At 53.1% G+C, this 12,500-nt stretch overlaps 1 protein-coding gene across 1 annotated transcript in view; it reads right to left on the bottom strand.

The window, feature by feature from the left end:
* Window positions 1–12,500, bottom strand: part of cntln (centlein, centrosomal protein) — an 88,098-nt gene that overhangs the window by 26,956 nt on the left and 48,642 nt on the right. The window contains exons 16-19 of the mRNA XM_062515634.1: window positions 12,108–12,500; window positions 9,548–9,626; window positions 7,681–7,804; window positions 6,280–6,500 (exon numbers count right to left, since the gene is read on the bottom strand). The exon at window positions 12,108–12,500 is cut by the window's right edge and continues 155 nt beyond it. Of these exons, the coding sequence (XP_062371618.1) occupies window positions 6,280–6,500; window positions 7,681–7,804; window positions 9,548–9,626; window positions 12,108–12,500 (817 nt within the window). The remainder of the gene's footprint in view (window positions 1–6,279; window positions 6,501–7,680; window positions 7,805–9,547; window positions 9,627–12,107) is intronic.

Here is a 12,500-nt window from a genome sequence, read left to right as displayed (position 1 = left end):
TGGCTCCACTGAATGACACAATGGGCTTTGATCTGATTTGGATAAAAGGCTTTCCGACCGCACGGAGCACTGTGTGCACAATAACGCTCCCGATCCTGCTGCATCCGTATTCCGCCGCTAATAAACTCAATACAGTACTGCTGCCCGCCCCGTCGCCACAACACTGATCTCATAACATATCAAACAGCGTGCTTATTCTGGAGGACAAACGAGGGGGGAACGTGACACCGCGTGCCCACACACACACACACACACACACACACACACACACACACACACACACACACACACACACACACACACACACACACACACACACACACACACACACACACACACACACACACACACACACACACACACACACACACACACACACACACACACACACAGGGTTTGTTAGGGAAAACCACAAGGTCTCGGAGGCCCTGAGATGCGCCACATACACACGCAGGAGTTATTGATGGCTGGCCTGCTGCTGACACCTTTGAATAGAATCCTTTTTGTTTTAGGTTTCTGGTGCTGTGGGGCGGCGGGCCGATATTAAGAGTGGCATTGATGGCGGTTCCGGTAAACTGCGGGGTTGATTTCAGGGGGCCATTTGGCGCTGCGCGGCGCTGACAGACGACACGGCGGCGTGCTCCAGTGAGCGCCATTAGGGGCCCTCTAAAGATAGGAGCTCTCCCAGTGCCACTGAGCAGCGCTGGAAATAGCAGCCGGCACAAATGCAGCTCGGTAATTATAAACAAAAACCCACAGCCTGAGGAGCGAGCAGGAGCGCACAACTCATACCCTCCCACACACACACACACACACACACACACACACACACACACACACACAGGCTCATCCCAGGAACGCTCAACTCCATTAACCTTCAGTCCAACGACCCAGTCGCTCACCTCAGCTGTGCTTCCCACCCTTCCCACACACCCGACAGGTCAGTTACGCTCCAGCAACGTCCACTTTAATAACAATCACCAGTAACGCTGCCGTCAATAATGTCCACACCGGCAGGGTTCACTTCAATGTGATCCACAGCGTCACCGTTCACTTTAACGTGATCCACACCGGCACCGTTCACTTTAACGTGATCCACAGCGGCACCGTTCACTTTAACGTGATCACACCGGCAACGTTCACTTTAACGTGATCCACACCGGCACTGTTCACTTTAACGTGATCCACAGCGGCAACGTTCACTTTAACGTGATCCACACCGGCACCGTTCACTTTAACGTGATCCACACCGGCACCGTTCACTTGGGCAGCACCCGCCTCACCCCTGGCTTATGTCTGCTCGACTCAGAGTTCCGCCCGTGGCCTGTCAGAGGAGCCTGATGCCTGCCACACGGCTGCTCATAGGTGGGGGTGCTGGGGGTGATGGTGGGGGGGGGGGGGGGCTCTGCCACTGGGATTACCGGTGTTGGGGAGTGGCGGGGGTGGATGTGTGCTGCCAGGCGTTTGATCCAGCCCCTCTCTGCTGTCAGCCTGCCGTGTTGGACCCTCTAATCCGGTGGTAATCCCGAGCCCTCCTGAAAGGGGAACACGGCGGTGCGGCAGATTCACACCTGCAGATTACAGGGCTGCCTGTCGGGAGCGCCGCGCTAAGCCCCCTCAGGTGCCCAAAGAGGGGGTAGCACCCTGGTAATCCCGCTCAAATCATGCCTCTCCTCCTCCTCCCACACCTTCCCCTTCCTCTCTCGCCCATTAATATGCACGGCCCCGCGCCTCTCTCTCTCTCTCGTCTCGTCTCGTCTCGTCTCCGGGGCGGAGGAGCTACCTCGGAGCACCTCTCACCTGTCACCAGGGCAACGCCAGCCCAGCTTCCTGCCTAAGCCTCATTTGTCCCCGCTGATCCCTGCGTAAAAATGTTAACCAGAAGAAAGAGGAAAAATTACGCCAGTGTGGCACAAAGTCCTCCAATTATGGGCAATTTCCTGCGCCAGCCTGCTCTATTCTGCGGCTCTGAGTGCCCTAGTTAAATTAAAGGAGCACAAAAGGGCCACTCTTGCTGGGTTTAAATGGGCGGCCGTAGAACAAGGCAGGCGGCCATTTGAGGGTCAGTGCGAAAGACTACCTGCAATTACGGCCCCAGAGCAAACTGACATTTTAATAAAGCAGTGCCCCCCCCCACACACACACACACACACAGAGCAGTGAGTGTGCATCAACATGAGTATGTGTGTGGGAGAGTGAGTGCACACACGATTTGTTGAAATCAATGTGGGGCATGTCATGGGAGGGCCTGTGAGTATGACAATGTGTGTGTGTGTGTGTGTGTGTGTGTGTGTGTGTCAGCCACATCCACAGGGAGAGAGGGCATGATTGACTGATGAAAGTGTCGTACTTCTGTACTGCACATGTTCCACTTAGGCAGAACACGGCAGAAAAGCCTACACACACACACACACACACACACACCGAGACAGTCACCAGCTGCAGGTTGTCAGCGGTGTCAGTGTTGGCGGGCGTGATCAGTGGCAGCAGCTCACCTCTCCTCTCCTCTCCTCTCCCCCAGCCTCTGAGACTGGCAGCAGCGACGCTGGAACGAGTCTCATGTAAAAAACATCACAGCCTCAGCTCACGCTAGCGCTGCCGCTAACACGTCACATTAGCACTGCTAATACCCCCTAATGACGCTTAAAGCTCGCTGGCAGAACGCTTTTAGAGAAGACTGCGGGTTTACACAAACACGCCCCGTGGATGTTAAGCACAAGGAAGGGGTGAGGCAAAGGCCAAGGGTGGGGGGGTGGACAGGGACACACTAACAGCACCTGAAGGACAAGAGGACCAACACACACACACACACACACACACACACACACACACACACACACACACACACACACACACACACACACACACACACACACACACCTCACACACACACACACACACACACACACACACACACACACACACACACACACACACACACACACACACACACACACACACACACACACACACACACACACACGCATCTCCTCCAGTGATTTTCTGTGGATATTCAAGTGAACTTTTGCCAAGAACATCCCACGTGTGTAGCCAGAGAACATGCTTCCCTATCAGCAGAGAGAGAGAGAGAGAGAGAGAGCCGAGGCAGCAGGGCCCTCCGGTTGAGTTAAGGGCCCGGCGCGGTGTGGCTGTGCGGTGCCTTGGGGCCGCGTGCTGAGCGGAGGCAGCCTATCAGTGTCTCCCAAAGTCAGGCTTCACCTCGCTGTGTTGTGCGGAGCCTCGGCGGGCGTAGAGCGAGAGCCCCATGTTGAGCTGCATGCATGTTGCTGCTCTCCTGGCTGGAGGGCACGGTGGAGTTGCTGCAAGTGTTTGCAGGGTCAGGGAGGGAAAAAAAAAAAAAAGTTGAGGCGGTTTGCAATCTAAATGCTCTCCCGTGCCTCGGCGCAGAGCAGAGCACTTCGCAAACACAACTCGGGCATGTTCGAGCCGGCACTTTTTAAGGACATGCTGTAACCTGGCGCAGATACACGCTCTCGTGGGGGGCTCTTCCTCTCGTGGTGGGGGGGTGGGGGGGGGGTTGGGGGCGGAGCGCCTCCTTGGTTGGCCTGCCTGTCTACTCGCCCGACACACTCGCGTCATGTGCCCCCATCTCGTCTTGCCGCCGTTGTCATTACTCGGCTGACGCCAGCCTCCGGAGGTGCCATCTTAGGGCCAATTAGGCGGGCAGGCTGGCGTGGCGTGGCGCGGGGCTGGAGGGGGCAGCGTGAGGGCTGGAGGGGGCAGCGAGGAGGGCACGGGACCTTCTGGCCTCCTGGAAATCAAGCCTCCTGCTCCGACAGACCTGCGCTGCCCGCCATTAATACTGCAGCAGGCCGAGGCCAGCAAACAAACTCACTGAGAGCTGCCCATACACACACACACACACACACACGTCATTAATGCAGCAGGACTGTTTGTATATAGATGGGTAGAATGAAAGAGGTAGAGAGGTAGATATATAGGTGGAAACCAAAAAAATAGACTGTAGGAAGGATGTGTTGTGTGTGTGTGTGTGTGTGTGTGTGTGTGTGTGTGTGTGTGTGTGTGTGTCTGTGTGTGTGTGTGTGTGTGTGTGTGTGTGTGTGTTTGTGTGTGTGTGTGTGTGTGTGTGTGCGTGCGTGATGATTGTGTACCTGAATGAGTACACTTCCAGAAATGATTGGGTCTATGCTAGCAAACATAATTGTCTTTCTGTCAGTTACAACTGTTAATGTTTGTATATGTGAATCATTCTGCAGTACATGTATGTAAATATATATACGTAAGTGTGAGTGTGTGAGCGTGTGTGTGTGCGTGTGTGAGTTGGAGTGAGAGCCGCTGAGAGGGCAGCAGAGAGGGTGTGTGTGTGTGTGTGTGTGTGTGTGTGTGTGTGAGTTGAAGTGAGAGCCGCTGAGAGGGCAGCAGAGAGGGAGTGTGTGTGTGTGTGTGTGTGTGTGTGTGTGTGTGTGTGTGTGTGTGTGTGTGTGAGAGCTGGGGTCCGGCGCAGGCCTCTGGAGGAGCGGCCATCCTGACCTCTGGCACGCGGCTGCCTCCTAATCAGGCCTCCGGTGGCCTGGGCACTTCAGGAGCTGCCCGCTCCACTCCTCTCCGCCCAGCGCTGTCTGCAGCCGGCCCAACTAACTACACAGCCAGCTCAGCAGGGAGTGCAGGACCCACACCACAGTCCACGGCTCTCTCTCTCTCTGTGTGTGTGTGTGTGTGTGTGTGTTTCCTGAGTGTGAATCTGTGTTGATGTCAATGCTGCGACTCTGTTTCGATTTTTTTTAATGGTTTTGTCCACACAGTGTGCTTGTATGCGACTTATAAAATATTTCTATAAATGTGTGCACTGTGTCTGTGTGTGTGTGTGTGTGTGTGTGTGTGCATGTGTGTGTGTGTGTGCGTGTTTGTGTGTGTTTATGAGCTGTCCTGCTGATGGATGGCTGGGGACTGCATGAGTACACACTGTAAAACATGAATGAGTGTGTGTGTGTGTGTGTGTGTGTGTGTGTGTGTGTGTGTGTGTGTGTGTGTGTGTGTGTGTGTGTGCGCGTGTGTGTGTGTGTGTGTGTGTGTGTGTGCGCGTGTGCCCTCACAGACTAGCAGCGCAGCAGCTCCAGGAAGAGTGTGGCCTCCGCGTCTCTACACGCCCGCATGTGTGTGAGGATGGGCCCTAATTGGAGCTCCCGCAACCACTCACACACAATGGACGAGGAGAAAATGAGAGGCGTGTGTGTGTGTGTGTGTGTGTGTGTGTGTGTGTGAGACAAGAGAGCTAGAGAGAGACAGACAGAAGGAGAGAGCGGGTGGGCCGTCGTGCCCTGTGACGATGACCCCACTGCTCGCCAGGGCTGGGCCTGTCATCCACACACTTATTAAGCATGATAAGGGCACAGGAGCGCTTGCTCTGGAAACACCCCAGGAACGGAGGAGAGGGGAGAGAGACGAGGAGAGGAGGAGAGGGGGAGAGGAGGAGAGGAGGAGAGGAGGAGAGGGGAAAGAGACGAGGAGAGGAGGAGAGGAGGAGAGGAGGAGAGGGGAAAGGGCGGAGGAGAGAAGAGAGTTGGAGAGCCCACTCCCCTCTCTTCCACCTCCTCCACCCCCACATGTGTCTATGAGAGGGCAGTGCGTTGTACTGTAGTGCGGTGCGGTGCAGTAGTGTGCTATAGTGTGGTGTGGTGTGGTGCGGTGTGGTGCGGTATGGTGCGGTGTTTGCTGCTTGCTGCTGGCCAGTCTCTGGGAGGTGGTGTGGTGTGCTATAGTGTACTGTAGTGCGGTGCGGTGATGTGCTATAGTGTGGTGTGGTGCGGTGCGGCACCTGTGCTAGCTGCTTGCTGCTGGTCAGTCTCTGGGCGGTGGTGTGGTGTGCTATAGTGTAGTGCAGTGAGGTGAGGTGGAGGACCTGTGTTAGCTGCTTGCTGCTGGTCAGTCTCTGGACGGTGGTGTGCAGCTGGGTGCGGTGTTGTGTGCTATAGTGTGGTGTAGTGTAGTGTGGTGTGTGTGTGTGGACCTGTGCTAGCTGCTTGCTGCTGGTGTGCTGTAGTGTGCTATAGTGTAGTGTGCTGTAGTGTAGTGTAGTGTGGTGTGCTGTAGTGTAGTGTGGTGTAGTGTGGTGTGCTATAGTGTGGTGTGCGGTAGTGTAGTGTAGTGTGCTATAGTGGAGCACCTGTGTTAGCTGCTTGCTGCTGGCCAGTCTCTGGTTGGTGGTGTGGTGTGCTGTAGTGTAGTGTGCTATAGTGTAGTGTAGTGTGGTGTGCGGTAGTGTGCTGTAGTGTGGTGTAGTGTGCTATAGTGGAGCACCTGTGTTAGCTGCTTGCTGCTGGCCAGTCTCTGGTTGGTGGTGTGCAGCTGGGTGCGGAGCTGCTGGAGGGCGTGGCTGTGCTGGCGGGCCTGAAGCTCCGCCTCTCTCCGCTCCTGCTGCAGCGTACACACCTGCTGCCGCAGACCCAGCACCCGCGGACGCGTCTCCACGACAACGCTCTTCGGCCGCCGCCTCCTCTTCCTCACACGGCCCTCGTGCCCTGCTGAGCGAAGAGACAACAGACATGAGTTTGTGTTTCAGTTGAGTAATGGGGAAACTCAAGGTTATGCGCTACTGTGGAGAAAATGAAAGTATAGGAGTATATACAGTATATAATACAGGCTTCCCACCCATTTGCTTCCATACAGTTTCAAAGACTCTTCTTGAAATGTCCATGACCTTTCACAATACTACAAAAGTGCACTTTACTCTCCAAGTTGGGCTTATTTACTGAATAAACACCCAGAAAATGGCCATGCCTTTTCTTATAGGCTACTGTAGTTTAGATATTTCAGCGGAATAAGGGGGAACTATCATGCAGTAGAAGTGTGCACTTCCATTTCCACAGGTAGCCATAGTGACACAAATGCTACAGTATGACAAACTGATGACCCCTTTAAACCACTCACATACTTCTCTATTCGTTTTTTAAGTGATGATGTAATAATGGAATAATAAATCTCTTTCCGGGTCCAACGGCTTTCCGATTCACTTGTTATTCTCCATAGGCAGTGAAATAAACATTTTTTTCCCCACTATTCTGAGTAGCCTTTAAGAAAACCGTAGTCTTACTACTGACTTGTTACCTCAACCTAATCAAATCATATTTTTTTGTGGAAGCCTGGACATTACCCTTGCATGTATGATCTGGCTGCACAGCTACTCTGTTAAAGTTTAGCGATTTTGTTTTACAATCGCTAAAACGGAGGTGATGATGAAACAAAGTTTACAAGTTGCAAAAGCCGGCTGGCTGTGCTAGTAAACGTTTTTCACTAAAAAAATCTGTTGGGCCCGTGACGTCAGACTTCAGAACGGAATAATAACACAGTAATGATGACCCCTTTAAACCAATCACATACCTCTCTATAATAACACAGTAATGCACACAGTGCTCTCTAATAAGTCCCCCACTGGCAGGAGAGTGTGTGGAGTAGAGGGGCAGGAGGTGATGTGCTGGTGTGCCAGGTGAGGTGTGTGTGTGTGTGTGTGTGTGTGTGTGTGTGTGTGGGTGTGGGTGTGGGTGTGGGTGGCATCACTAATCAGTGCGGCAGGAGAGGAGTGTGTGTGAGGTGTGTGTGTGTGAGGTGTGTATGAGGTGTGTGTGTGTGTGTGTGCGACAGGAGAGGTGTGTGAGAGGTGTGTGAGGGCTGAGTGAACATGAGAGGCGTGGGGGGATTTACCACAGCAGCGTGGAGACGAGGGCTCTGCCACGCTCAACTCCTCCGCCACGCTCCGCTCTGCCAGGGACGCCCTGCTGCCAACGCTGCCAACGCTGCCAACGCTGCCGCTGCCGCACCTGTACACCTGGGAGGGGCGGGAACGGAAACGACATGACACGCTCAAGACGGATCAGGGGAGAAGGAGGGGAAGAAGTTTAACGTAACACAACGTGATGCTTCCTGACAGGGCGACACCCAGGCAAAAGCGTTTGTAGTCACATCAAAGAGGTCCCTGGATCCCCCCCCCCTGCCCCCCCCCTCCCCTCGCTCCCTTTTGTATTGAGCACCCGTTAAAAGGTTTTGATCACTCTCTCACTCTCTCTCTATCCTGCGCACGTTCTTCGGGTTTGATCACGGATTCATCCGGAAGCTCTTTAGTGTGACACGAGCGGCGTGGCGCTCCGCTGTCATGGTGATGAGAGGTGGCGGGGATGATGAGCTCGCTGGGGGCAGAGCTGTGAGGATCTGAGGGCCGCTGACAGCTCCCCCGATTCCCCCTTCCTGACGCCCAGCCTCTCCTCTCCTCTCCGCTCCTCTCCGCTCCTCTCCTCTCCGCTCCTCTCCTCTCCGCTCCGCTCCTCTCCTCTCCTCCGAGCGAGATGCTCGTCCGTCTCCCTACCCACCCAACCCCTCTCTCCTCGTCTCTGGATGCGTTCCCCTGCCGCCGGGGGGGCTGAGCAGGAGCGCTGGGACTGCGGGACCCCGGGAGCGAACGCTACGCTGATCTCTCTGCACTCTGGCTGAGCTACACGCTAAACTGCAGCCACACCTGCCTCCATCGGCAGAGCTGTTCTGGAGAGAAGGAGTCCGGCGACCAGGACCTGTCTAACAGGCACCACAACACAAATCCTATGTGCACTGCAGTTGGCACATACAGTATCTTAACACTAACTTTCTCTGAAAACTAACTCACTTAGTTCTACCGGTCACTTGAAGGAGACAGTGGCTACTAGGGAGGTCACCATACCAGAAAATAAGTTAAGTAGCCTAGTCAAGACCAATACAATTACATGATTCTTATAAATATTTAAAAAATATTTGTATATATCTATATTTTAGTAAAACATGTTATGCCTAGTTTCTGGATGAATGTGATTTTAGTATGAACAAGTTTCCTGTATTTTCATTTCTGTCATTTCACCTGAGCCTATAATGACGGGCAGAACTGGTAGTAACCCACTGTCTTCTATAGCAACAGAGAAGCTCAAAGTCAACATAATGGTGTAAGTCACAGGAAATGCACATGATGAAATCTATACAGGGTGAAGTGCTGGTGTCCCATTAAAGCTGATCTCTTAGTTAGCCTAAAATATTGGCTCAGTAGACAAGGAAATTGATCAGATTGATTAGATAACAGTGTAGCCAACAAATTAACAGTTTAACAGCAATTCTCAGGCTTGCTGGAAAATTAAGCTATTCAAGCAGGCTGAAGCGGATATGCTAACTGAAACTACGTAGTTAGCTAGATGGGACATACAGTATACAAATATGAGCTTATCAGGTAAGGTTATATTACAATGTCTTATTTCTCAGAAACTTCCTTGTCTTAGCTGACAAAAAAAGAATGGTATTCCTGGTACCTATGGCACTTTTGTACCTTTGAAAAAACAGCCACCATTGTGTTTTAAGAATTTTAGCTCTCATGACATCCTTAGAGGCTACATCATCATACCAATGCTAAGGCTTTTCACAAATGAAGACATACAGTACTGCACATGACATGGAAAAGGGACTGTGTGTTTGATTTTCATTGTGATGTGCGAATATCTTGTGCCAAGGTGTGTGAGTTGGGCAGAGAATAAACAGGATGCTGGGAGAGCCAACCGACCCTGTGAGTGGTCATCTTCCGCACGGTGGTGACGGCCGGCGCGCTGTCCAGGCTGTCCGAGTACTCCTCTTCACTGGCACTGAGGAGCACACACACACACACACACACACACACACACACAGGTCCAGTCATCAGCTGAACAGGAGGGCTGTTTGAGGAGATGCTGACATTTACACAGTGAGTTTTTAAGAGCAGGACACTGGGGTGGACGGCTCACACACACTCACACACACACGCACGCACGCACGCACGCACGCACGCACGCACGCACGCACGCACGACACTGGGGTGGACGGCTTCACCTCCACACACACAGGAGCAGATGAGAACTTGCTCTGTGTTCAAATGGGAGCCACTCACTCTGACCACAGCTTTAAAGCAAAGACAAGTTAGGGCCTTACTGTAAAGCAAGACAGATTTCTTTGCCTGAAGTTATCAGTGTAAACCACTGTATGTAATTATGTATTGTCAAATCTTAAACAACGTTGCTCACGCCTGAATTTAGGCACAGTGCTACACATACACATTTTGCAGACAACTGGGAAGAAACTAGCTTTTGAAATAATGTTGTGTGTGAATTAAGTTAACATTTTAGACCAATTAAATTCCTAGTGTCAAGTCTGCTAAAAAATGCTTTTGTTGCTGGCCTGGTCAGAAATGAATTCTGTTGTTGATGTTGCCTGCTAGTCTCTAGGCACTGACTCTGTTAGGGCAAGGCCTTTGGTGCATCACAGCGCTCCCGGAATCTGGCGTGTGTGTCATAAGAGACAGTAGATGCACATACACTACCGTCATTTCGACTATCAGCCGCCGCTTATACATTGATTTTGCTACATTTCTTCAGCTATAAGGTTAATACAGGGGGGCAGTTTAAATGGTTTTGTTTATTCTAACTTGCATAAAACACTGTTCTGCGACTTATACACAATGCAGCTTATATGTGGGAAATTACTGTACTGCTCAGTAGCTACAGAGTTCAGTGGAATAAACCAGCAGAAAAGAGGCATTTGCTCCATCGTAGGCTCACATATTACTGACTGCTACCACAAAGCACAAGGCAAAAACATGGTCCAATATCAGCACTGCCTGTTTATGTGTCTCTGTGTGTGTGTGTGTGTGTTTACGCATGTGTGTGTGTGTGTGTTTATGCATGCATGTGAGTGTGTGTGTGTGTGTGTGTGTGTGTACGAGTGTGTGCACCCAGGTCCCCTCTGCTCCAGCGCGGATGGCACTTGTGCCGAGTGAACATATTGAGGAGCCCATTTAGGCGCGCATCATTGATTTGCAGCGGCAGCGCTGCTCTGAGCCGGCTACACGGGGCCCATTACGGCGCCGGCGGGGAACGGGCTGCGGAGAGAGAGAGACGGCGGCGAGATGGAGCGAGCGGCGCGGGGCGGGGCGGGGCGAGGAGGGTTGTGGGGGGGTGGGGTGAGGGGGGGGGGGGGGGGGGCATAATAGCACAGCAGAGGGGGAGAGTAAATATCAGCACTGCTAAGCGTCAGTAATCAAATCAGCCCAACCATCAGTCGGCAAAGCCCTGCCGCCCTGCCTCACTATAAAACATACATGAAATAATTACTGTGGATGGTTGTTAATTTAGAGGATGTTAAACAGCTTGTAGACATCTGGTAGTGAGCCGAGGAGGGTCATTCAAAATTGATCTAACTGAATTAAAGGGGAGTGGGTATGTGTGTTTGAAGAGGGGGGGAGGGGGGAGCGGGAGACGAAAGGAAGGGAAAGAGAGAGAGAGAGAGGGAGAGATGGAGAGAGAGAGAGAGAGAGAGAAAGAGAGAGAGAGAGAGGGAGAGAAAGAGAGATGGAGAGAGAGAGAGATGGAGAGAGATGGAGAGAGAGAGATGGAGAGAGATGGAGAGAGATGGAGAGAGAGAGAGATGGAGAGAGAGAGAGAGAGAGAGAGAGAGAGAGAGAGAGAGAGATGGCGGCTCATCTGTGGATCGACGTGTCACAAGATAACTGAACTGACTGGTGAGGCTTGCCTGGGAATCCTTTTCTGTCAGGAGGTGAATATGCAGAGGAGCACTAAATTAAATCAACCTGCCAAACTGTCAATTCCAGCGCTCATGACTGGCTGAAAATGGCTCCGCCGGAAGATCTCGGAGCGCCGGCTCACTCCCGCCGCCCGCTCGCCCGCCCGCCTCTCTGGCACCGGTTCAACTCCGCCACGGAGAGGTGGCTAATTCTGCATGCAAATTTCAGTCAATAAGCTGCGAGCGTGGCGTCCCAGGATATTTCAAAGGATCTGACAGTTTTTTTCCCCTCCGTCTTCGTCTTGCCTTCGCTCCTCTTTTTTTTTTTTATATATTATTTGCGCTCCTGAATACCAACTAGACAGGAGGCTGGAATTCAATCAGCCTTTTGCTTACACTTTGCATATGCACACTGTCCCCCTCACCAGGAAAAATAATGAGGCCGAATGTGAGAGACAGAGACATGAAGAGAGGGATAGACAGAGGGAGATAATGAAAGAGACCAAGGGTGTGGGTGTGTGTGTGTGTGTGTGTGTGTGTGTGTATGTGTGTGTGTGTGTGTGTGTGTTTACCTGTCTGCGCTCAGGTCTTCCCAGCCGTCTCTGGCTGGGCTGGTTCTCCTCGTGGCTCTGTGCTGGGCCGGGGGGGCCGGGGGGGCCGGGGGGGCCGGGGGGGCCGGGGGGGCCGTTCGGCTCCGCACGCTCCTGACTCTGCTCCTGCTGACGGGGGCCGCGGGGCCCTTGGCTCGGCGCCGGGTGGCGCTCTTGCGCAGGAAGTCCCGCTCGGCCCGGGCCACGCCCAGTTCCTGCCTGAGCCGCAGCGCCCGCCGCCTGGTCCTGGACGCCTCTCGGCCGGCCTCCTCGGCCTCTCGCCTGGACGCCTCCGCCTCGGCCTGCAGAGCCTGGGCCTCGCCTAGCAGCCTCTCCCGCTCGGCGGCAGCTCTGGCCTGGGAGGCCTCCTCCTGG

This window comes from Sardina pilchardus, chromosome 2 (genome assembly GCF_963854185.1).
Source record: "Sardina pilchardus chromosome 2, fSarPil1.1, whole genome shotgun sequence".
NCBI lineage: Eukaryota > Metazoa > Chordata > Actinopteri > Clupeiformes > Clupeidae > Sardina > Sardina pilchardus.
This window is presented reverse-complemented; position numbering and strand designations above follow the sequence as displayed.